This window comes from Larus michahellis, unplaced genomic scaffold (genome assembly GCF_964199755.1).
Source record: "Larus michahellis unplaced genomic scaffold, bLarMic1.1 SCAFFOLD_204, whole genome shotgun sequence".
Lineage (NCBI taxonomy): Eukaryota > Metazoa > Chordata > Aves > Charadriiformes > Laridae > Larus > Larus michahellis.
In genome coordinates this window covers 113,502-138,776 of record NW_027436266.1, presented here as the reverse complement: position 1 = coordinate 138,776, position 25,275 = coordinate 113,502, and the positions used below count along the sequence as shown (strand labels likewise).

The 25,275-nt window shown below is 54.2% G+C and overlaps 2 protein-coding genes and 2 long non-coding RNA genes across 27 annotated transcripts in view; all 4 read right to left on the bottom strand.

Annotated features, from left to right (window-relative positions):
* Positions 1–308: 308 nt before the first annotated feature.
* Positions 309–7,712, bottom strand: LOC141737155 (uncharacterized). 12 transcript variants are annotated; one of them, XM_074571790.1, is made up of 8 exons: positions 5,236–7,712; positions 4,666–4,745; positions 3,948–4,001; positions 2,506–3,839; positions 2,210–2,255; positions 2,044–2,099; positions 1,917–1,957; positions 309–1,831 (listed from the first exon to the last, which is right to left on the bottom strand). In XM_074571790.1, the coding sequence occupies exon 1, from the start codon at positions 7,423–7,425 to the stop codon at positions 5,632–5,634; it is 1,794 nt and encodes a 597-aa protein (XP_074427891.1). In that variant the 5' UTR covers positions 7,426–7,712; the 3' UTR covers positions 309–1,831; positions 1,917–1,957; positions 2,044–2,099; positions 2,210–2,255; positions 2,506–3,839; positions 3,948–4,001; positions 4,666–4,745; positions 5,236–5,631. The 12 variants fall into 12 exon arrangements, 11 of the variants coding, with proteins under 11 accessions (XP_074427891.1, XP_074427886.1, XP_074427888.1 ...); XM_074571785.1 differs by having other exon boundaries at positions 2,210–3,839; XM_074571787.1 differs by having other exon boundaries at positions 309–1,957.
* Positions 7,713–7,773: 61 nt separating this feature from the next.
* Positions 7,774–12,317, bottom strand: LOC141737156 (uncharacterized). Of its 2 annotated transcripts, XR_012585160.1 has the most exons (4): positions 12,167–12,308; positions 11,224–11,407; positions 8,561–9,067; positions 7,774–8,236 (listed from the first exon to the last, which is right to left on the bottom strand). It is a non-coding gene; the product is annotated as an uncharacterized LOC141737156 (long non-coding RNA). The 2 variants fall into 2 exon arrangements; XR_012585159.1 differs by having other exon boundaries at positions 7,774–9,067; positions 12,167–12,317.
* A 1,110-nt stretch (positions 12,318–13,427) lies between these two features.
* Positions 13,428–20,177, bottom strand: LOC141737150 (uncharacterized). Of its 3 annotated transcripts, none has more exons than XR_012585153.1 (5): positions 20,063–20,177; positions 16,137–16,268; positions 14,828–14,924; positions 13,989–14,031; positions 13,428–13,577 (listed from the first exon to the last, which is right to left on the bottom strand). It is a non-coding gene; the product is annotated as an uncharacterized LOC141737150 (long non-coding RNA). The 3 variants fall into 3 exon arrangements; XR_012585151.1 differs by lacking the exon at positions 20,063–20,177 and adding an exon at positions 19,827–20,042; XR_012585152.1 differs by lacking the exon at positions 20,063–20,177 and adding an exon at positions 19,827–20,019 and having other exon boundaries at positions 14,828–14,927.
* A 1,896-nt stretch (positions 20,178–22,073) lies between these two features.
* Positions 22,074–25,275, bottom strand: part of ALDH18A1 (aldehyde dehydrogenase 18 family member A1) — a 34,016-nt gene continuing 30,814 nt past the window's right edge. For 7 of the 10 annotated variants that reach the window (XM_074571769.1, XM_074571772.1, XM_074571770.1 and 4 more), the window contains one exon: positions 22,074–25,243. In XM_074571769.1, coding sequence (XP_074427870.1) covers positions 25,062–25,243 — 182 coding nt within the window. In that variant the 3' untranslated portion in view covers positions 22,074–25,061. The remainder of the gene's footprint in view (positions 25,244–25,275) is intronic. The other 3 variants (XR_012585154.1, XR_012585155.1, XR_012585156.1) reach the window with 2 other exon arrangements.

Genomic DNA, 25,275 nt, shown 5'->3' with positions numbered 1-25,275 from the left:
CCTGCCCCCCACAACTCAGCCAACAAAACCTTGTCACTTAAACCCAATGCAACAGCAATCTACTACAGGGCAGAGAAGGGGGGGCGGTGAAAAAACAGGGAAGGGGAGCCACAGGGGAAAGAAAACAGCTATGGGCTACGGATCAGACAGGAGGAAGCAACAGGGAGCGAGGCAGAGAGAACCATGAAGGCAAAAATTGGCTATGGGACAGATCTTTTAATACAATAACATCCTTTATATAATATAGTAGATACAGGTTTTTATTTTGAACTCCTTTTTATATACATACACTCATATTTTTCAATATGTATAAAAATGAGAAATTGTTCTTTATTTCAATGCCTCATACCCATATATACAGGTTTTATTGTTTTTTTAAACACACATTCCCCACATGAATTTTCAGGCATTTTTTGGGCTGTGAACTGCCTCTTTTAGGAGGAACCCCATATGACATGCGCACACCCTCAGAAAGGTCTCGTTTTGCCTTAGAAATACCATCTGGAGTACAATTACAGCCTGACATTAAAAAAAAAAAACCACACACAACATACAAACACTACACCCCACACAAAGCAGCCTTAACATCTTCGAGATGCAGTTTGCTTCACTACTGCTGAACAGCCCCTCCCACATAGCTCTGCTCATCCCAAAACAACCCCATTAATTAAAGAGCTGCCCACACCTGCTGATGGCTACTTGATGGGAGTTGACTGTACCACCTTTGCCTCAACAGTCTAGGTAGATCAAACTAACCATAGACTCCTATTGATGTTCCACCTACCCCAGAGTTTACGTGACCGGGCAGAGCAGCTCCGAGCCAAACACACACAAGCACAGACCGACATTACACAGAACACTACAAACAATGCACCTCACAAATGAGGGAAAACTCTCAGCAAGAAGGATGACACCAACATAAGCGACTGTTGGGCAAGAAGACCTGCAAGACCACAATGGTGACACGAGAAGGCTCTAGGGAAACCCCAAGAAATGAGTACAATGTAATGGTCCAGGACAAGAAGTGACTCAAACTGAGATGTATGTGCAGGAAGCCTGGCTTCAAGACCTAAGAACTTAAGGATGCAGGGAAGAAGTCCCAGTCACTGAAAATGGATGGCTAGAGAACAGAGCTGCTCATGCAGCCAGGAACAATGCTGCAGTTGAGGACCACCCAGAAACTTCCGAGATGCAAGGCCGATCCACTGTTTAAGCTTATAATGCAAGAAAAGTGGGGCCTGACTGGGGCAGTGCCAATGAGTTCTGGCATTCAAGACTCTTGGGATGGTGTCTGAAGTACAGGCTGTGCTCCTCAAGTGTAAAGAGAGCATGGAGACCCAAGGAAGGTTTAGGACACAGAAGACAGACCACACAAACAACACAACAGATGCAGGCTGGAACCACCCTGCCCGGCTCATGCTAGCATTGTGCTGAAGACTAACCCGCTCCCTTTACCTGCTCAAAGGGGACTGCTCCAGGACAGCCCTCTGCCCTTCTCTAACTTTAAGAGGCCTCCCTGCAAATCACAAACTTCTCCCTTTCCAGCCCCTCCCCAGCCCTGGCCACTCAACTTAGCTTTCAGAGGGCTGGAGGTCTTAAATCTGATGTCGACAGAAAAAAAAAAAAAACCAGCACATCGACTATCTGGGACATTCCTGTAGTCACCAGGTTCATCATCATCATCATCTACAATTAAAGAAAACCAAACAGTGACAGCAAGAAGTTTCAGAGAGGCCACCGCCAACCTCTTCCACAATTTCCCCTTCCTCAAAAGCACAATGGGATTCCACTCAGCTGCTCCTTCCAGAGTCAAATGCTGTGGCCATCATTGCTTGAGATACCAAGAAACAAAATTACTGTTGCACATGTGAGAAATCACCAGCCACAAGCTCCTCCTCACTGCTGCCTCGGCTCACCTCTAATGCTCACCCACTTCCAAAGATGGCTCACAGGGCACCTGCAAAACCAGAAGATAAATAATTAACCAGGTTGCCGTATAATACTTCACTATTAAGACACCAATGTGGCCCACAACCGCCTCACCTTCTCAGCACGCTCATCAGCATGTGGCTTAGTCCCTCTGAGCCTGCATGCTGCACCTGAAAAAAAAAAAGCCAACCAAAAGACATATGCTGACATACTGCCCGACACCACAGCCTGCCTACAGCCATTCCTGTCTCCTACTCCTTTACCCTGGCCTCTCGCTCACCTGCCCTCCATGGTTTTGGGCTGCTGCTTTGAGGCTTACAAACTACCTGTAAAACAGACACAAAGGACACTAAAAACTTCACCCACAATATAACATCTGAGAAGAATTGCTGCTTCAGCCCACTATTCATTGACCACCTTGCCCGAGAGTCACATCCGGTGCCAATATCCTGCTTTACTCATCACTTCATACCTTCAAAATGAAAAAAAAAAACAACCCACACCCCACCACCAAGCCATAATATAATGATATAGCCACCAGTCACATCTTCCCTCCAGCACCGTGAACTGACCCACCTTCTTACAGGGTCCCGCTTGCCTTCTCCATGACTCTTTGGTGCACATCTTGTCCCTCTGCATCTGAAAAAATTAGTAAACAAGTCACCCAGATGCTGATCAGTAGCTGAACAATTCCAGGGGTCTTGTTTCCATTTAGGAATATCATCTAGGCTCCAACTACAACCTGCCATTAAAAAAAAATTGGACCCAACATTAATCCCCACACATACAAGCCTTAACACCTTCAATCTGCTTCACTACTGCCAAACAGTAGTGAAGCAGGAGGCTCCCAGGAGGCTCCAATCATCCCCATAACACACTATGGAAATGACTGTCCCTGCCAATGGCTGCTTGATCCCAGATGACTGTACAACCTTTGGCTAAACAGTCTTGGCAGATCAACATATTACCCATAGACTCTTATTGCTGTTCCACCTACCCCTGACTCTACACCCCCAGGCAGGGCAGCTCCACGCCAAACACACCCACGTGCAGCCCAACACCACACAGCACTATAGACAACAACGTGACTCCAAGATGAGAGAAAACTCTCCACAAGAAGAATGACTTTCAGACAAGAGATGCTGTTGGGCAAGAAGACCAATGGCCACAGCACGGACGTGAGGAGGCTCTGTGGCAAAGTCATAAAAATCATAAAAGAGTCAAATGTAACAGCCCATTCCAAGAAGTTCCTGTCAAAATGGAGATGACATATGTGCAGGAAGCCTGGCTTCAAGACCTGAGAATGTAAGGATGCAGGGAAGAAATCCCAGTTCACAAAAGCAGATGGCTAGAGCTGCTATAGCTCAGAGAACAGAGCTGCTCATGCAGCCACGAACGATGCTGCAAAAGAGGACCATCTAGAAACTTCCAAGAGGCAAGTCCGATCTGCACTTTAAAATTGTTATGCAAGAAGTGCCCATTGGGCACTCTGCCAATTAGCACAGGCATTCGAGACTCTACAGGGGCTGCCCAAGGCACATGCTGTGCCCCTTGAGTGCAAAGAGAAACGAGGATTTCAAAACCTAAGGAAAGTCCAAGACACAGAAGACAGAGCACACAAACTACACAACAACAGACACAGGCCAGAACTGCCCTGCCCAGCACACGCTAGCTTTGTGCTGAAGAGTAATCCACTCCCTTTACCTACTCAGAGGACACACCTTCTGGATAGCCTTCTGCTCTACCCTGACTTGAAAACTCCTCCCTGAAACTGTCAACCTTGGCCCCCCTCCAGCGCCTGTGCCTCTACTTAGCTTTCAGACAGCCAGGGGTCGGAATTCATCCTTGACAAAGAACCCACAACAAACAGCTAACTGATGTGTTCCTGCAGTCACCAGGTTCCTCTTCAACTGTAAAACAAAAAGAAACCATGGCTCCAGCAGTGACCACCCTGATAGTAGAGGCCAAGCTCTTCTACAGCACCCTCATCCTCAGAGGTGCCATGGCAATCTGCTCACCTGTTTCACGCCGATTCTAGAGTCAGAGGCTGCAGCAGCAATTACTTATGACACCTAAGATACCAACAAACACAAAATTACCATTGCATTTCTGTGAAATCACCAGTCCCATGCTCCTCCTCAATACTATCCAGCTCACCTCAAATGGAAGGGACTAGAACAGACCAGACCCTCTTGACACCCAAATCCAAATGCAAAACCCATATGATAAAGACTGCTGAACCTGCCTCCATTTCTTAGCCAAGCCCCAGCACCAAAACTTTTAGAAACCTCTTCTCCTCAACTGTCAGGGAAGGACCCCCACTTCTTCTTGACAGCTCCCATTCTATATTTGTGACCCTGAAACCCCTGTGTCAGCCACTCCTCAGGAGCTGTTCTTCTGAGCCATGCCCTGTGTTCAGCAGGCACCTCCTATCTTCTGTCTTCCCACGGACTCTGGGCTCTGCTATAGACCCACAAAATAAGTAATGCCCTGACACAATCTACGAGGGGCCTGCTGCAAGCTGCAAAAACTCTAGGGACACCACGTCACTCTTTGGGCAATGGGGAAAGGTGATGAGCCATGCCATACCCTGAATGACACTATGCCTTACATCCCTGCTGCTTTCTTGAGAAGTGCTAAAGTACAATATGCAGATGCATACAAAATGCTCACCTTAACCCCTACAATATAATCTCATCATCAACCCAATTAAGAGAAACAAGATCAGCAACTCACACAGCATACTGCAAAACCGGTGGAAAAAATCTCTGGCCCATCTTCAATAAAGTTAGGAATTCTAGGAAAATGCAGCCCTCCTAGAATACAGGAAAGCACACTATTAAACCATCTGGGCATCCCCTAAACACTCATCACAAAGTTACTGACCTGAAAAAAAGGAAACAAAAAAGCTGCATACCAGTCAACTTTCTACTATACAGGTGGCAGGATGTGTACTGGTCCTGAAGGTCTTAGCTCAGCCTTCTTACCTCTGCCTCCCTAAATACCAAAACATGCCTGCCCCAAAGCTGCAGCCAAGTGAAGGACCAACAGAGCACCAACCCCAGAAGAGCCCAGCAGCAGAACAAGCTCCTGAGCTGAGCCTGTGGCTCATATACCCCGGGCCCCGCCCACTGCCCTTCCCACAATCCCCTGGAGAAAGGGGCGGGGACAACACCCCCCCCCCCCCGAAGACAAAGAGGTGGCCACAGGGGTAGGAGCTCCTTTTCTTATGCCTTAAGTTCCCAGCAGGCAAAGCAACAGTCATTTTTATTTCTATTGGGCACTTGCCTCTGGTGATTCTCTTACCGCTTTTGTTTGAGTTCTGTCTACTTGTTGCTGTAGAGAAGAGAGTTCTGCAGGCGTCACTTTATTTTTGCGATCTTCAGATATTTTTGTGGTTAATTGGTAATCATGTTTTATGGTTTTAGAAGAGTGCTGGAAGCAGGTGATTTCCAGAAGACTGATGAGCACTTCCTGGATCCTAGAGGACTAAATCACTATGGAGACACGTGTCGGCGGACTGCGGGACGTCCTGGAGGACTTAAAGTGCCATAGAGAGGCGCGTCAGTGGACTGAGGGGCGTAGTGGAGAACTAAAGTGCCATGGAGAGGCATGTCGGCTGACTGAGGGGCGTCCTGGAGGATTAAAGTGCCATAGAGAGGCGCGTGGGAGGACTGAGAGGGTTCCTGGAGGACTAAAGTGCTATAGAGACGAGCGTGGGAGGACTGAGCAGGCACTTCTGGGCTCCTGGAGGACTAAAGTGCCGTGGAGACGAGCGTCAGCCGACTGAGCGGCGTCCTGGGGGACTAAAGTGCCATAGAGAGGCGCGTCGGCTGACTGAGCGGCACCTCGGAGGACTAAAGTGCCATAGAGAGGCGCGTCGGCTGACTGAGCGGCACCTCGGAGGACTAAAGTGCCATAGAGAGGCGCGTCGGCTGACTGAGGGGCGTCCTGGAGGACTAAAGTGCCATAGAGAGGCGCGTCGGCTGACTGAGCGGCACCTCGGAGGACTAAAGTGCCATAGAGAGGCGCGTCGGCTGACTGAGCGGCACCTCGGAGGACTAAAGTGCCATAGAGAGGCGCGTCGGCTGACTGAGCGGCGTCCTGGAGTACTAAAGTGCCATAGAGAGGCGCGTCGGCGGACTGAGCGGCGTCCTGGAGGACTAAAGTGCCATAGAGAGGCGCGTCGGCTGACTGAGCGGCACCTCGGAGGACTAAAGTGCCATAGAGAGGCGCGTCGGCTGACTGAGCGGCACCTCGGAGGACTAAAGTGCCATAGAGAGGCGCGTCGGCTGACTGAGGGGCGTCCTGGAGGACTAAAGTGTCATAGAGAGGCGCGTCGGCTGACTGAGCGGCACCTCGGAGGACTAAAGTGCCATAGAGAGGCGCGTCGGCTGACTGAGCGGCACCTCGGAGGACTAAAGTGCCATAGAGAGGCGCGTCGGCTGACTGAGCGGCACCTCGGAGGACTAAAGTGCCATAGAGAGGCGCGTCGGCTGACTGAGCGGCACCTCGGAGGACTAAAGTGCCATAGAGAGGCGCGTCGGCTGACTGAGCGGCACCTCGGAGGACTAAAGTGCCATAGAGAGGCGCGTCGGCTGACTGAGCGGCGTCCTGGAGGACTATAGTGCCATAGAGAGGCGCGTCGGCTGACTGAGCGGCGTCCTGGAGGACTAAAGTGCCATAGAGAGGCGCGTCGGCTGACTGAGCGGCACCTCGGAGGACTAAAGTGCCATAGAGAGGCGCGTCGGCTGACTGAGCGGCACCTCGGAGGACTAAAGTGCCATAGAGAGGCGCGTCGGCTGACTGAGCGGCGTCCTGGAGGACTATAGTGCCATAGAGAGGCGCGTCGGCTGACTGAGGGGCGTCCTGGAGGACTAAAGTGCCATAGAGAGGCGCGTCGGCTGACTGAGCGGCACCTCGGAGGACTAAAGTGCCATAGAGAGGCGCGTCGGCTGACTGAGGGGCGTCCTGGAGGACTATAGTGCCATAGAGAGGCGCGTCGGCTGACTGAGCGGCGTCCTGGAGGACTAAAGTGCCATAGAGAGGCGCGTCGGCTGACTGAGCGGCGTCCTGGAGGACTAAAGTGCCATAGAGAGGCGCGTCGGCTGACTGAGCGGCGTCCTGGAGGACTAAAGTGCCATAGAGAGGCGCGTCGGCTGACTGAGCGGCGTCCTGGAGGACTAAAGTGCCATAGAGAGGCGCGTCGGCTGACTGAGCGGCGCCCTGGAGGACTAAAGTGCCATAGAGAGGCGCGTCGGCGGACTGAGGGGCTATGGAAATGGACAACAGGAAAACTGCCGGGCACAGACGGGGGCGCGGTAACGCGTAAGAGCCGATACTGGAGCGCCGACGGCCGCTCTCGACGCCGGGCGGGCTGCACCGATCCCGCTCGAGGCGGCGGGCAGCTCGACGGAGTCCCGGCGGTCCTGGTTCGCCCTCCGGCCGCCGCGCTCTCGAGACCGGCGCCGGAACGGCTCCCGCGAAACCGCGCATGCGCACGAGCTGCGGAACCAACGCACAGCGCCGCCGGGGGCGGGGCCAAGGCGGGCCGGAGGCGCGGCCACAGCGCACGGAGGAGCGCACACCTGCAGGACCAGCCTTCAGCCGCCGGGCGGCAGCACCCCCTTAGTTATTTACACATTATCTATTTAGGGAATTTATATCACCTGTTTGCACTTATGTAGAAAATCTGCTTAGATTTTAACATTTATGATACAGAATATCTATTTAGACTGTCTGCTTACACATCTATTTTGACACTAATATCTTTTTATAAATACATTTTTAAAAATATTTTTATTTCTAGGATCTTTTATATAACACAAGCACAGAATCATAGAATCCTTAGACATACAGGTTTTTATTTTGAAGTTATTTTACATACATAATATTATTTCTCAGTATATATATTTCTCATATATAAATGAGAGATTGTTCTCTATTTCAGTGCCTCGCGCCCATAGTTACAGGTTTTCACATTTTTTTAACGCATTCCAAGATTTTCAGACGTTTTGGGGCTGTGAACCACCTCATTTGGGAGACCCTCACGTAACCCCACGTCCCCCACTCACCTGCTCCTCTGCTGCATCATCGCTGCCCCAGTGATGTTGCAGTGTCCCAAATGACACCATCACCCCCCGAGACACACACACAGACAGACACCCTTCTATTCCCCCCCAAAAAAGCCCCAAAACTCCCAGACCCAGGGCTGGCCCCTTCCCCTCAGGGCGAGGGGCTCCGCCACCAGCTGCAAACCTGGCCTGGGGCATCTCTCGAGCAGCACGAGACACCTACAACGAGGCACCTGGAAAACAAAAATCCCCAGTTATAGCTCAGTATCTTAAAAAATAGCCCGGAAGAGAGTAGAGGAATTCCATCAGAGGGACAGGACAGGAGCTGAGCTACAGGAGGATTCTGGGGAAACAGCTCAGCTCCAAACACAGCACAGCCTTCAAAAGCCAGCGCCAGCTCAACTCTTGAAGTCAGGATTAAAGCTAACTGATGCCATTTTGAACACGTTCTTAGCGTAACAGTAAACCTTCTCACTGGTGTTGGGAAATGCCTTATCCCTTCCCTTTCGGTGAAAAGGTGTGCGTTAGGTTTATATACACAGAATAAAAATACTTACGCTATAAAAGTATTTGACTTTCTTCAGGCACTGATTTCACTTCCACAGCTGGGAATTGATACCATAACACTATCTCTCTCCAAAATACATAGTTATAATTGGACTACAAGGTTTTTTGTGTGCTACGCAACGAGGAGGGACATCTGGCCAGCAGCACTGCCTGAGAGAGATGCTACTGGGCTGCCGAGGAAACACGGCACTGAAAGCCAGACAGAAATAAAGTACTTTAGAGCATGCTGTCTAAATATCAGGGGTAAAAAAAATCCGTTACATTCAGTTCCCTCTTTTTAAAGCTTTAGAGCAAATACCTGGGGCACCTTGTGGCACTTCATCTCTCTTTCCCTCTCTCTCATCCCATCCGAGCCCCCACTGGTCTCTGCTCTGCAGCTCCTTTATCCTCCTCTCTGCATCCAGGGGGTCCCCGCTCGCTTCCTCGCTCATCTCTCCTTTGCCGAGATGCTGTCAGGCTCCAGCGCTCCCAGAGCATTTGGCAGGAGCTGGTGTCCCCTGGGAGGGGGAAGCAGGTGTAATGGGGGTCCCAGTGGGATGTGGGGGGTACCAGGGGGGACTCCAATGGATCCCAGAGGGTTCTGGGGTGTCCTGGGGGGGACTCAGGGGATTCTGGTGTGTTCTGGGGGGTGTGTGTGGGAGGGTCCCAGGGGGAACGTGGGGGGTTCCAGAAGGCTCCAGGGAGTCTTGGGGGAACACGACAGGTCCCAGGGGGATCCTGGAGGGCCCTGGGGGGGCTCTCAGGGGGTGGGGTCCCAGAGGGATGTGGCAGGTACCAGCAGGTGCTCCAGGGGGTCCCAGAGGGCTCTGGCGTGTCCTGGGGGGCTCCAGGGGGGATCTGTGGGGTCCTGGAGGGGGTGTGGGAAGGTCCTAAAGGGGTCCTGGGGGGAATGTGGGGGATCCCAGAAGGCTCCAGGGAACCCTGGGGGGAACATGAGAGGTCATAGATGGTCCCAGATAGTCCCAGAGGCATCCTGGGATAAGATGAAGCAGGACATCCCACAGAGCTCTTGTGGGGGGGGCAGGGTGTCCCAGGAGATTCTAGGGGGTCTCAGGGGGATCCTGGGGGGGTTGGGGGATCCCAGAGGGTATCAGAGAGCTCCGGAGGGGTCCCAGCATCCCCATACCTGTGACATGGACGGCGACGGCACAGGCCCCCAAGGAACAACTGGTGAGGGGGCAGCCTGTGCTGGGGGGGGGGAAACGTGCCAGTGATAGGGGACACTCCCTTGAAGATCCTGGGGGGGTGTGGGAGGGTCCCAGGGCATCCTAGACGGCTCTAAGGGAGCTCTCCGGTGGCGTGGGGGCTCCCAGGGGCACGTGGGGCATGCCATGGAGGAGTCCAGGGGCTCCCAGTGGGGAATGGGGGGTCCCAGGAGGGTCCTAGCGGGCTCTGGGGTGTCCTGAGGGGGTGTGGATGGGTCCCAGGGGGAAGGTGAGAGGGTTTCAGGGTGCTCCAGGGAGTCCCGGGGGTGAATGTGGGGGTTCCCAGGCCCCAGAGAGTCCTGGGGGAATATGAGGGGTCCATGGGGTCCTGGAGGGCTCCGGAGGAAAGGTGCAGGAGGGTCCCAGGAGGCTCCAGGGGATCCTGGAAGGCACTGGGGGCGCTCTCGGGAGGTGCGGGGGGTCCCAACAGGATGTGAGGGGTAGTGGTGGGGGCGCTCCAGGGGGATCCTAGAAGTCTCTGGGGCGTCCTGGCAGCAATGTGTGGGGTGCCGGAGAGGGTGTGTGAGGGTCCCAGGGGGCTACAGGGAGTGCTGGGGGAATGTGGGGAGTCCCATGAGGGTCCCAGAGAGTCCTGGGGGAAGACAAAGGGTCCCAGGGGGTCCTGGAGGACTCTGAGGGGCTCTCATGGGGTTGGGGGGAGGTCGCAGAAGCGTCCCAGGGGGATGTGGGGGATACCAGGGGTGGGCTCCAGTGGGTCCCAGAGCACTCTGGGGGGCTCTAGGGGATCCTAGAGCAGGTGTCAGAGTGACCCAGAGTGCTCCAGGGGATCCTGGAAGGCTTGGAGGGGCCCCAGAAGTTTCCAGGGAGCCCTGGGGGGAACATGAGGGGAACCAGAAGATCCTGGGAGGCTCTCCGGGGGTGCAGGGGGTCCCACAGAGATGTGGGGGGTACGGGGGGAGCTCTCAGAAGGCTCTGTGGGGCCCGGGGGGGCTCAAGGAGGTCCTGAAGGGTGTGGAGAAGGGTCCCAGGGGTCCTGGAGGCCTCTGGGGGGCTCTCAAGGGGTAAGAGGGTGCTCCCACGACAGTCCAGGGGGACATGGGGGGTACTGGGGAGGAGCTCCAGGGGGTGCCAGAGGGCTCTGGCATGTCCTGGGGGGCTCCAGGGGGGATCTGTGGGGTCCTGGAGGGGGTGTGGGAAGGTCCTAGAGGGGTCCTGGGGGGAATGTGGGGGATCCCAGAAGGCTCCAGGGAACCCTGGGGGGAACATGAGAGGTCCTAGATGGTCCCAGATAGTCCCAGAAGTGTCCTGGGAAAAGATGAAGCAGGACATCCCGCAGAGCTCTTGTGGGGGCAGCAGGGGTACCAGAAGATTCTAGGGGGTCTCAGGGGGATCCTGGAGGGGTTGGGGGATCCCAGGGGATATCAGAGGGCTCTGGGGGGTCCCAGACTGTCTCAGAGAGCTCCGGAGGGGTCCCAGCATCCCCATACCTGTGACATGGATGGCGACAGCACAGGCCCCCGAGGAACAACTAGTGAGGGGGCAGCCTGCACTGGGGGGGGGAAACATGCCAGTCATGGGGGACATTCCCTTGAAGCCAAAGACAATGACCTCGGAGAAGGTGCTGAGCCTCTCGCAGACCTTCCAGTACAGCTCACCGTAGGACTCCTTGTCCTGCAGGATGGGACACAGTGGAGGGTCACGGGGACCCCCAAACACTGGAGAATGCCTCGACCTTCCCCTTCCACCCCCAGCCCTGCCCCCCATCACCCCTCAGCCTGTACCCCTCTCCCCCTCACAGCCCCTCTCCAACTCAGCACCCACTTCAGGCCACAGCCCCCTTCCCCAAACTCAGGGCTCCCCCAGCACAGTCACCCACCCACCCAGCCACCCCCTCAGACCTTCCCGTTTGCCCCCAGTGCACTTTCAGTACCCCCCTCCCCACTGTCCGGGCCCCCTCAGCCCCCCCGTTCCCCCAGCCCCCCTCAAGGTCCCCCCTCACCCCTCGGGGCCCCCTCGGCCCCCCAGGTCCCCCTCAGTCCCCTCACTCCCCCCCCTTAGTTCCCCCTCCCCCAGAAAGTCCCTTCAGCCCCCCCCATCATCCCTTATTCCCCATCGGGGACCCCTCGGCACCCCGCAGCCCCTCTCAAGGCCTCCCCATTACCCTCAGGACCCCTGTCCCACCCCAGCCACTCCCCAGGGACAACTCAGCGCCCCCGTTCCCGCTCAGAACACCCGTGTCCTCCCACCTCAGCTCCCTCCACCACCCCTCGGGGTCCCCCCAGTCCCCCCGCTCCCCACAGCTTCCCTCAAGTCCGACCTTCAGCCCCCACAATCCCCTGGGGGATCCCCCCGAGCCCCACCAATTATCCCTCGGGGTCCCCTCAAGCCCCCCGCCGCTGCCTGCCACGTTCCCCACCGCCCTCGGCTCACCTTCACGCAATCCAGCTACCTCATAACGTGTTCACGGGGGCCAAGCAGGGCAGACCAGACCGAGCGGCCACGCCAACCAAGCGGTGCGGCACTACGGGCGGTGCACACGCAGTACACCCGTACGGCAGACAGCGTCGCGCATGCGCAGTGCATCCGTACGGCACTGGGGGCGCGCATGCGCAATATAGCTGTACGGCGGAAAGCATCGCGCATGCGCAGTGCAGCCGTACGGCACTAGGGGGCGCCATGCGCCGTACAGCTTTACGGCACTAGGGGGCGCACATGCGCAGTGCAGCTGTACGGCGGAAAGCGTCGCGCATGCGCAGTGCAGCTGTACGGCACTGGGGTATGTATGCGCCTTACAGCTGTATGGCACAGAACGCGGCGCATGCGCGGTACAGCCCTACTGCACTAGGCGTGCGCATGCGCAGTACAGCTTTACGGCACTAGGGGACGAGCATTCTCTTGCCACTTTTGATTTCTGTCCAGTTGTTGCTGTGGAGAGTTATGCGGGGGTCACTTTATTTTTGCGATCTTCAGATATTTTTGTGTTTAACTGTTAATCATGTTTTATGGTTTCGGAAGAGTGCTAGAAGCATATTTCCAGAAGACTGACAAGCATTTACGGGCTCTTGGAGCACTGAAGTGCCATAGACACGCGCGCTGGAGGACTGAGAGAGCACTTCCGGCCTCCTGGAAGACTAAAGTGCTATAGAGATGCGAGTCGGAGGACTGAGGGGGCGCCTGGACGACTAAAGTGCCATAGAGACACGCATCGGAGGACTGAGGGGGCACTTCCAGGGCCCTGAAGGACCGCCTTGCCATGGAGATGGACACCCGTAAAACTGACGGCGCAGTAACGCCTAACAGCCGATACTGCACCGCATACGGCCGCTCTCGAGGCCGGCCGGGCGGCACCGATCACGCTCCAGGTAGCGCGGATCTCGCCGGAGTCCCAGCGGTCTTGGATCGCGCTCTGGCTGCCGCTCTCTGGAGACTCTCACCGCACCGGCCTCCGTGACGACGCGCACGAGCTGCGGCAGCAATGCACAGCGCCACCGCGGGCGGGGACCACGGCGCGCCGAGGGCGTGGCCAGTGCGCGCGGGAGGCCGGGCCACAGCGCACGCACCCCTCCTGGGAGGAACCCCACATAACCCCCACATCCCCCACTCACCTGCTCCTCCGCCGACCCATCGCATCCCTGCCCCGGTGATGTCACAGTGTCCCCAATGACACCATCGCCCCGCAGACACACACACACACGTTTCCCCTTTTTTTATTCCCCCCCAAAAAAGGAACACAACGCCCAGACCCAGGGCTGGCCCCTTCCCCTCAGTGGGGCTCCGCCACCAGCTGCAAACCTGGCCTGGGGCATCTCTCGAGCAGCACGAGACACCTACAACGAGACACCTGGAAAACAAAAATCCCCAGTTAGAGTTCAGCGTGCTAAAAAAGTAGCGCAGAAGAGAAGAGAGTAGCGGAATTCCCTCAGACCGAGGGACGGGACAGCAGCTGAGCTACAGGAGGATTCTAGAGAAACGCCTCAGCTCCAAATAAAGCACAGCCTTCTAAAGCCAGCGCCAGCTCAACTCTTAAAGTCAGGATTAAGGCTAATCGATGCCATTTGAAACACATTCTTAGCGTAAAGGCAAACCCTCCGGCTGGCGCTGGGAAATGCCTGGCCCCTTCCTCCCAGCACGGCCGCAGGGAGATCCATCACCCTGCATGCAGGGCGGCAGGACCGAGCTGGGCCATAACCAGAATCCATGCTGACGGAGCCACCGCCGCAGCTACAGCCCTCGCGCTGCTGCCGCCACTCACCTCGCTCGCAGGGTCGATGCAGCTAAGGCGGACGGGTCAAACCCTGAAGAGCCAAAGAAGCAATAAAGAAAAAAGCTCAGTCATTTGCTCCATGCTGAAAAGGTGTGCCTATGTTTACATACGCTCTTTAAAAATAGTCTAAAAGTATTTCACTTTCCTGTGGCACTAGTTCAACTTGCACCGCTGTGAACTGATACCATTAAACTACCCCTCTCCAAAATACACAGTTGTCATTTGACTGCAGGTTTTTTTGGGTGTTACACAAGGAGGAGGGACATCTGGCCAGCAGCACTGCTCGATAGAGATGCTACCAGGGAAACATGCCACTGAAAGCCAGACAGAAATAAAGTACCTCAGAGCACTCTGTCATAATGGCGGGGAAAACCCGGTAACATTCAGTCGCCTCTCTTTTTAAACCTTTAGAACCGACACCTAAACGCTTCGCTCCGCCTCATAAAGTGTATGCTACAGCTATTGGGCAGTTGCGCTTTAAACAATGCGAGTCAGTGGGTAAATTATACAACGTTACCTTTTTTGGTTTTTAAGTTTAATTTTGCATAGAAAAATCAGCAACATAAAACCCCCAAATGGTTTTACTTTTGAGGGTCGGGGGGGGAAATCAAATCCCTGGTGCCGCAATCCATCAGGCTACCAAAAAGCACCGGCAGATGGGCGAATGCTTTTGGCCGCGTGACATGCTCCGGAACAGACCTTACGTTGTTTTTAGTGTTTTCTTGAAATATTTCATACAAAAACTATAGAAGGAGAGCTGACAAAGCCTTCCTGTTAACTTCAAAGTCCACACTTAGGAAAAAAGCATATGCGCATCGCAGACGTACCTCATACTCACAGAGCACTCCAGATCCTTTCTGTCTGTCCTGCACTGTCACAGCACAACAAAAGGGCAACCACGGAGAAACGCTGCCAGTTGACATTCTGCTGAGAGAGGGGAAAAAAACCAAAACAAAATAAAACTTTGAGCACAAAGCTGGGTAGGAATCTAAAACTTCCTTCTTTCGCGAAGGTTTGCAAAGACTACGGCTGAGTGGAGGAAAAAGTATTCGACACCATCTCTGGCACAGTTGTTGATACGGGTTACTAGATCTTTGCATTTTTTTGACAACCCTGACTTTTTTGACTCACTGGCAGATTTAGTTGCACTAGAGCCACTTTCCCAGGTACCCTGGGGCTCTTAAGTCGCTTTCCTGGGGACTTCATCCTCAAAAACACCTTATTTCTCTCTCCCAGGGCTGGGACAAAAACATCAAACCTCCAGCGACTGCTACCACACCAAAGGTGCCAGGAGGCAAAGCTGTGGCTTGTCCTCGCTGCCCCTTGGCAGAGCTTTCATCGCCCCAAAAAACCTTGGGGCTCCACGCTTTCCTGGGGAATTCATCCATTCCCCCCCCCCCCAAAAAAAAAAAAAATTTTTTTCCCGTGCGGGGAATAATTTTTCCCTTCTGTCCGCACTCAGGCAACTCCCCGGGCTGACGGAAAACACACGCCACTGAAAGCCAGACAGAAATGCAGAACTCCAGGGGATGCAAAGTATCAGAGGAAAATAGCCCGTTACATTCAGTCACCTCTCATTTTAAACAAGTACGACAAATACCTAACTGCTTCCGTACGCCTTATAAAACATACGCCACAGCTATTCGGCAGTGGCAGGTTAAACAACGTGAGTCAGTTTGTAAGTTATACAACTGTAGCTTTTTTTTTTTTTTTAAAAAAAGTTTCATTTAGCATAGAAAAATCAGCAAGATAAGAGATCCCCCCCAAAATGGTTTTACTCTCGAGGGTTGGGGGGAAAATCAAATCCCTGGTGCCACGATCCATCAGGGTACCAAAAAGCACCAGCAGATGGGCGAACGCTTTTGGCCGTGCTGAACACGCGGAGGAACAGGGTTTTATGACGTCTCAACTGTAACAACCGAGAACACAAATGCCAGCAAAGACAGCACAAAGTCTCGGTGCTCGTGACTTCTCCTGCCCAGCGCTTCATCTGTGACGACCTGCTCTGATGAGAACTTCATAGAAAGGCAACTGCTTTGAGCGAGAAACATTTCCATTTAGGAAAATCTCTTTCCAGCCAACGTCAAAATGACACACCGTAGGTTATGGACAAAGGACATGATGGAAGCAACTCACCAAAACCACATCAGGACTCGCCGTCACTAGTTACGACGCTGCTGGTGCTTCATGGGAACGCCCGGAAAACATGCAGAAGCGAGACACTACTTTGCCCCAGTTCGTCCACGTCTCTCCTTTGACCTCGATCGCCTTTAGGACAGATGCCAGTATCTCAGTAAGGTTTCTCAACTCCCGCTATAAGATAACCTAAAGACTTATTGACTGAAAAAGGATAAAGCTTTTATCATGAACACAGAATCTGCTTCTCCTGAACATCTGAACTCTTACGAACAGTTTCTTCCCCCTTTTAGTACACAGGTTTTTCACGGCATCGCTTAACGGTAAGCACACAGAAAGAGAAGACTGTGCTTTCAGGAAGAGAAAATAAACGCAGGGAAGCAAGCCTTGCATGGGCATAACATGCTCCGGAACAGACCCTATACTCTTTTTAGTGTTTTCTTAAACTATTTCATACAAAAACCATAGAAGGAGAGCCAACAAAGCCTTCACATTTACTTCAAAGTCCACACTACAAGGACCTTCCGTTCCTTCCCGGTATCACCAGCACTTTTACGCAGGCGAGTCGCTTCATCGCTCCTCTAAAATTATTCAAACGAAAGCTGTAGCCACAAAAGAGGAGTGACAAAGAAACGGAGACGTCGGGCAGCAAGAGAGCTCGGCAGGCTGACACCTGAGGTCAACAGTGCACTCTGTTTTTGAAAGCACACGCACCCCCACCCCAGAAAACAAGCAGACAGACAAAAACCCCAGGGCTTCATGTCTTTTCTGGCTGCTGGAGCTCATCCCTGTCTCAGCGTATCATCTCATCAGAGCACCAAGCGCAGGCAATCTGCAGCCCAAGGACATTTGCATGTGACAAATACACGTTCAGAAATAGCCTGGATCTCTAAGAGCGGTGTCATTTTTCTGGCTGAAGAATCGTAACTCAATTTTAGTCACTGGCACGGTCCGGAGGAAACTAATGAACTTTTAAACATAACCTCTCCCTGGTGACAAAAAAACGTGTTAGAGACTGAAAAAGAAACTAAGGATGATTCAGAGCTCCCACCCATGAGGAAGCTGCGGGGACATTAGCGAAAGGGAAGACCGACAGCAGCAACATCCAGTGAAGTTTGGCTTTCATTCTGACCACGTACTTAAGAGACCTTCCAAGTCCACACCTCAAGTCCTAGGAAGGACCAGTCCTCTCCTGGAATGACAAACTTTTTCTGCTTAAAAGTCCAAGACTGGAGGCTCCATGGAACAATGCGGACTGAGCCACACAAAAACACGCCCTCCATAGTCAAGCAACAATAATAAAAAAGAATAAAAATCAAGCAACGCATCAGCTTCCATCACATTTCAGTCAGTACATTTCTACTGGCACCTAGGTGCTCAAACATGAACTAGACTGACACCACAGACTAGCCCAAATTGAGTTACACGTAGGAAAAGAAAAGGCTATTTCCCACTTGCCCCTGGAACCAATAGGAACACACAGAAGAGAAACACTTGACCCTAACAAAGGTAACAGGCAGCTCTTAATTTATCCTAGCTGAAAGTTCAGGCTTTGACCCCAAAGGAAACCATTCATAACTACCAAGGGCCCTGCTCAGGCAGGAGGCACACTCTGTTCATTGCAACTCCTCCTCAGCTTCTCTGCGCTGGCAGCAAATGTGCCTTTTCTGCGGCTTTGACGGGGAGTATCTGTAGCGTCCCTGAACTCGCAAATGTTTCTCCCTGCTCCCCCAGCCCAGTGTGTGCCGTTACCCGAGCAGCAAGAGGAATCAGCCATGCGGGATTCTCTTGCCATGCCGCAGAAGGTGATCCTGGGAAAAGAGGAGGCGAGAAATAAGCCCCCTGGTTTGTCCCACCCAGCCAACGGGGATGAGCCGGGGGACCCCCCACACCCCACCTCTGCCCTTGGGAGTGGGGCCAGGACGGACCCTCTGCACAGAGAGAGAGGGCCTGGCGTGGATTTCATCTCAAGCCCTCTCCCTGAGCCCAAAGCCACACAACTCCCCCTCTTTCTGAGCCCCCAAACCAGACACGTGAGCCCATTTGCCAGTCCCGGAAGGAGGAGACCTGGTCTCTGTGTGGGGCCCCAAACCAGCCCCCGCTCTCCGCTTCCTCCCCGCCTCTGCAGTCCCCCTGGGCGACGCTGAGGGAGCACAGCCACCCCACAGCCTGGCACCCTGAGGACCCACAGGCACTTTGGGGGAGGGGGAGCACTGGGGACCTATGGGGGGGCTGACCCCGCGTCCCTGTGGGGCAGCACCGGCACGGCCCAGGCACAACTTTCTTACCGCCCTGCCGGGCTTTATTTCTCTGGCATCGCCGGCACCACACCCCAAACCCCCCAGGCCAAAGGGACCCTGTGGGGTCTGTGGATATTGTCTACCTAGACTTTCAAAAAGCATTTGGCACTGTTCCCCATAGAATTCTCATGGAAAAACTGGCGGCTCATGGCCTGGATGAGCATACGATCTGCTGGATCAAGCACTGGCTGGATGGGCAGTCCCAAAGAGTGGTGGTCAATGGAGTTAAATCCAGCTGGCGGCCGGTCACAAGTGGTGTCCCTGAGGGCTCAGTGTTGGGACCATTTCTGTTTAACATCTTTATTGATGATCTTGATAAGGACATAGAGTGTATCATCAGCAAGTTTGCAGATGACACGAAGCTAAGCGGGAGTGTTGATCTGCATGAGGACAGGGAGGCTCTACAGAGAGACTTGGATAGATTGGATCAACAGGCCAATGCTAACGGAATGAGCTTTAACAAGGCCAAGTACCAGGTCCTGCACTTGGGCTACAACAACCCCATGCAGCGCTACAGGCTTGGGGAAGTGTGGCTGGAGAGCTGCCTGGCAGAAAAGGACCTGGGGCTTCTAATTGACAAGCGCCTGAACATGAGCCAGCAGTGTGCCCGGGTGGCCAAGAGGGCCAATGCCATCCTGGCTTGTATTAGAAATGGTGTGACCAGCAGAAGCAGGGAGATGATTGTCCCCCTGTACTCAGCACTGGTGAGGCCACACCTTGAGTATTGTGTCCAGTTTTGGGCACCTCAATACAAGGGAGATATCGAGGTGCTGGAGCGAGTGCAGAGGAGGGCAACGAAGCTGGTGAAGGGCCTGTAGAATAAATCTTATAAGGAGCGATGGAAGGAGATGGGACTGTTTAGTTTGAGGAAGAGGAGGCTGAGGGGAGACCTCCTCACTCTCTACAACTACTTGAAAGGACATTGTAGAGAGGTAGAGAGGTTGGTGCTGGTCTCTTCTCACAGGTAATTAGCAACAGAACAAGAGGGAATGGCTTCAAGCTGCAATGGGGAGGTTTAGACTGGACATTAGGAAAAAGGTCTCCACAGAAAGAGTGGTTAGACACTGGAATAGGCTGCCCAGGGAGGTGGTGCAGTCACCATCCCTGAATGTGTTTAAGAGTCATTTAGACGTGGTGTTAGGGGATATGGTGTAGGGGAGAACTTTGTAGAGTGGGGTTGATGGTTGGACTCGATGATCCCAAGCGTCTTTTCCAATCTGAATGATTCTATGACCCCGCGGCGAGCCGGGCCCAACCACCTCCCTCCGACCCGACAATGTCCCCCCCCAGGCCCTCTGTTTGCCTAGCCCCGCACAGGGCCCTCCCAGTCCGTATCCCCCCCATCACCCCTCGTGGCCGCCTTAGGGGTCCCCCGCAGCCCCCCGCTCACCTTCACGCGGTCCAGCTGCCTCACGACGTGCTCGCGGGGGCCCCGCGGGCCCGCACCGATTGAGCGCGCGCGCCCGCCCGCCGGGCCCCGCTTTCCGCCCGGACCATGTGCCTCCGATTTCGAGCCGGCCGCCATTTTCCCCCGGCCGCCTCCGCTTCTGGAGCACTCAGGCCGGGCCCGGCCCGCCCCGCCCACGGCGCACGCCCATGGGTCACCGCCCCGCCGCCCGCCCCCACCTTCTTGGGCCGTGCCGCTCCGTTGGCCCGTCGCCGCCGTCAATCCTCAGCGCGCCCCACCTCCGGCGGGGCGATCCGACCAATGGAAGCGCAGCGAGACGATCCGACCAATGGGAGCGCGGTGCCCGCACTCTGATTGGCCCACCCTCGCGCCCATCCGCCCGGGAGCGGTTGCCATGGTGAAGACGCCCCGCCGGCGGGGAATTCACCCAAACGCGGCTTTTTCTCTTTATAGAGTTGTGTACGACAGCAGGAAATAAACCCGTGGCGTGGCCCCCCCGCAGCGCTCCCTGGGGTCCAGCACTTCGCGGGCGAGCTGGGCTCCCGCAGCTCGGAGGGAGGAACCGACCGCTGCGGCTGTATGTGGGCCTGCACCTGCGCGGCGGGGCGGCAGGCCGTGTCGGGGAGGGCCGGGAGGCGGGGTCAAGGGGAGCGGGAGGCGGAGCTGAGGGGGACGGAAGAGGAGGGCGGAGAGGCGAGGCCGAGGGGCAGCAGGCCTCTCTCTAGATGCAGTATCGGCTTTTGGTCGAAAAGTGGTGAGCTGGGACGACCAGTACCCCCAGTGCACAGCGGTGCTGCGCTGGCTGCCGTGTCCTTGCGGCCACAATCCGCTACCGCAGGCGAGAGGCCGCGGTGCGGTGCTGCGGGCTGTGGGGCGCGCATGCGCACTTACAGTGCTGTATCTACACACACACACACTTAGAGAATACAGATTATCTATTTAGACTTCTGTAGAACATCTGGTACGAGTTAGATCTATTTAGACTTCAATATTAACAGTTACTATATAGAACGTCTAATTAGACTAGCTATCTGTTTAGACATATATTTTGACACTTTAATAGCTCTTTATAAATAAATGTTTCGAAAATCTTTTTGCAGTCTAAACTCCTTTTTATCATATAGAATCAGAGCATCTTTAGAGAGAGAGGTTTTTATTTTGAACTAATTTTAGATACAGAAATGAATATTATTTTTCAATAGCTATAAAAAGGAGAGCTCGTTCTCTATTTCAGTGCCATGCACCCAGACTTAACAGGTTTTAACATTTTTTAACCACACCGCGCCCCACCCCCGTCGAGGCGATCCGACCAATAGTAATGCGGCGAGACGATCCGACCAATGGGAGCGCGGCACCCACGCTCTGATTGGTCCGTCCTCCCGCCTATCCGCCCGGGAGCGGTTGCCATGGTGAAGACGCCCCGTCGGGGGCGGGGCGGCCGTCGCCGTGGCAACGGGGCCGGGCGGCCGTGCCCGCCGGCGGAGAATTCACCCAAACCCGGCTTTTTCTCCTTAAAACCTTTGTAGAGTTGCGTGCGACAGCACGAAATAAACCCGTGGCGTGGACCCCCGCAGCGCTTCCTGGGGTCCGGTATTTCGAGGACGGGCCGGGCCCAGCCGCCCCGCTCCGAGCCCAGCGCTGCCCGGCCTCCCCCCGCCCCAACAGCCCCCGGCCCTGGCGGCGGCAGCAGCCGGGGCCCTTCCCCGCCCCTGCGGGCACCGGGACCCTCCCGCCGCCGCCGGAGCCCCCGGGCCGCCGTTGCCCGACCCGCGCTGGGAACAGCCCGGCCCCAGCGAGGAGCAGCTGAGCCAGGCGGGGCCGCCCCTGCTCCCCCCGGCCGGGCACGGGCTCGGTCCCGAAACCCCCGCAGCGACGCCGGGGCAGCGCTCGGCCCGGGGCCGCTGCCGCCCTCGCCGACCCCAGCAGGGCAGAGCCCGGACCCACCCACCGAGGCTCCGGCCAGGGGATCCCACAGCGCGGCTCCCGCGGCCGCCGCGGAACGGAACTCCGCCACCAGCCTCGCCGCGGCTCTGCTGGGCACCGCGGGCAGCCCGGCCCCGCCCCGCGCCGCCCGTAATTGGCACCGCAGCGGGGAGGGGGACAGAGGGGTAAAAACCTGCTGTGCTTTGGGCTAGGCTGGGCACTGAACAAACGAGAGCTGCTCTCTTTAACCTCTCTCCCCTCCCAGAAGATAAGGGAGACAGAATAACAAAGACAGAGCATTATGGGTCGAGAAGAAACTAAACTACTTTAATGAAATATTATCAGTAAACATAAAATATGATCATAGTAATAAGGAAAAAAAGGAAAAAATACAATATATGCAAAACCAGCATCAGAGTCCTCCTTGGACAGCAGCCATTGAAGGAAGAGGCTGACCCGTTGGTCTCTCAGCTTTTATAGTGAGCACGATGCCCATGGGATGCAATACCCCTGTGGTCAGCTTTGGGTCACCTCTGCCTTCGCCGGCCCCCACTGAGTACCTCCCTACCAGCAGCTACCCACACCTGCCCCAGGCCCCTCAGATCAACCCCCACCACTCCTATATATCTCCCCTGTGCTTTACCCCCAGCCCTGCCCTACACATGCCCTCAGGCCTGCCCCATAACCCCCCCTCGCAGCACCTCCCAGCCCTGCCCCATACATCCCCATGGCATTTGGCCTTACTGAACCTCACACCATTGGCCTTGTCTCATTGATCCAGCCTGTCCAGGTTCCTCTGTAGAGCCTTCCTACTCTCCAGCAGATCAACGCTCCTGCCCACCTCGGTGTCCTCTGCAAACTGACTGAGGGTGCACTCGATCCCCTTCTCCGGGTCATCAATAGAGACATTAAACAGAACCAGCCCCAGCACCAAGCCATGGGAAACACCACTGTGACTGGCCACCAACTGGACTGAACTCCATTCACCACCACATACGCCCATCCACGCCCCGGGCAGCCAGTTTCTCCAGGAGAATGCTGTGGGAAACTGTGCCAAAGGCTTTACTAAAGTCTACGTAGACAACATCCACAGCCTTCCCCTCTTCCGAGCTCTTCAACTCAGCTGTACTTACTCTAAAAAGTAAGTACTGCATATAGTTCATATGCATATATGATAAAACAAAACAAACCAGAAACAACAAAAGCAAAGCTAAGCCAAATACAGTCAATGGTACCTACAGGGTAGGAATGGATCACTCAATCCTCAGTGCTGCCCTTGGGAGACAAAACCAACAAGCAGTTTCTAACAGAAGTTACTTTAGTCCAGGCTGTAACTCCGTCTTCTGTAGAAGTTTCTGGCAATATCATCGTTTCCCTTAATTGACTCTAATGTCATGTTATATGAGATTAAAGTATATTCAAGGGCTAGCTTGCTGCTGTCGGCACAGCATTTGGGTTTTTTCTGAGGTAATGGGCCAGGCTTTGGGGAGGGTTCTGGAGTTGGTCAAAGTTAGGGCAGAGTATGGAACGTTTCAGTGTTGGGGCTGGGTGTGGGATCACTGAGGGCTTTGTACAGGATTTATAGATGGCTTCAGAACTTTTAGGGGCTGTTTTGGTGGCTGGGGGAGAAGCATGCAAGGCAGAAGGAGGGGAGTTGCCTCAGGGGGTCAGGGTAAGAGTTCCATCCCAGAAAGTCCTACAGGTGGCTGCCTGGGCAGGGAGGGTGCCCTGGGAGACCCAGTGCTACAGGCAGCTCATGCGGGGCACAAGGGGCTGGGGGAGGCTCAGAGAGGCACCCGTGGTCCCTGAGGGGTGGCAGGGAGGCCTCCAGGCACCTGAAGCTGGGTGGAGGAATCCATTTTAGCCTGTCTTCCTGCTTCCCCAGTAACAGCTCTCTGGTAGCTCTCTTAGAGTTGCATTTATCATGCCCAACTCAAAATATCCTTAAATCTGTTCCACCCACCTGTTTCAAACTTCCTTGCAACTTGCCAGCAGCCTCGGGCCAGTGTGACCCAGCAGCATCATCCTGCTCCAGGACCTGCCCTGCTCCCATGTGCATCTCCCAGGGGCTGAGCGCACACACCAGCGGCTGCCAAGATGCCACTAGGGCCCTCAGGGCAGGACACGGCCCGGCAAAGCCTCCCCTCATTGTGCTCCCGGCAACGTGTGCGTCACGGCCCCTGCTGTGCCACCTCCAGCAACCAGGAGACATCCACAGCTACTGCAGCATCTTGCTTGCCTCAGCAATGTCTGTGGGCCCCTGGCATCCACGGGGAGCTGAACCGTGCCAGAACAGGCTTGTGAGGCACCAACAGCACAGGAGAAGATGCTGAGGTAGTGGCTGCGAGAAACAGGCAGAAAAGGGCACCCTCGCAGCACCGCACCAGTCCTGCCCTGGCACATGCAATGCAGCGACTCACACATACGGTGCTGGAGATGACTGTACCTGCCACCGGACTGCAGGAGCAGTGAGCCACTGACTCTGCCTGGTGGCCATTGAGGGAGAGCCATGCCCAGCATCGTGCCACAGGGCACCGAGGAAAGCACTTCTTCACAGCTTTGGACAGAAAAAGCCAATGTCAAAGTAGCATTGCTTTTGGAGGAGGGATTGTAGAAGCTCAAGTTTTATATAAAACCAAAGAAAAATAAGCCTTTGGTACAAATAAGTAACAAAATTCACGTAATAGACAACTGTGTTATTTATCTACAATAGTCAACAATACAAAGAAATTAGATATAAAAGGTTTCTTGGTCGAAAGCTTACTGTGCATTTGGAACATCTATCCCTTTATCATAAGAGTAATCAAATAGAAAGAAACTAAGTGTAAAGCTTTCCAGCTTTCAAGAGCTGCCATGATCATAAAAATGAATAAAAACCCCCAAACTATCAAGTTCGTTCTCCAGAACAGATATTTGAATAAAACAAAGACTTATGAAAAAAAAAAAAACAACTATGCTCCAGCAACAATCATATTTGCTATAGGGAGCATCAGGATAAAAAAAAATGCAGCAGATATTTAAACCTTTCCTTACATTACCTGTATGTTTTGAAGAAGTTTGTCTCTGGGAGAAGTGATATCAGTTTGCAGATACTATCTAAGGAAACAGAAAGAGGCAGGGGAAAAAAGAAATATCTCACAGACGGGATAATTTTGTATTCACTGTACTGTGCAGTGACCGAGAAAAATGTTCCTGAAGATGAAAAACAAACTCCCTCCCCAGAGTGCGCCCTGAAGCCTGAACATCACCAGGATATATTTATACCCCTGGGTTTTCCCCCTGGCTCTGATGTTCTCAGTTGGTATTTCTCTGAGGGAGAGGGAGGCTCTCATGAAGATACTTCATGCTGCCATGCTCTGAGAAGTCAGAAACAACATGATTGTCCCCCCTCAGCAACCACTTCGTAGTTAAGAGTCCTTCAATTCCCACTGGTCCACGTGCATGGATACGAGAAGTACTAATTCCCACTTCAGCACCTGCAGGAAACACACAAGATAAAGGCAGTTAG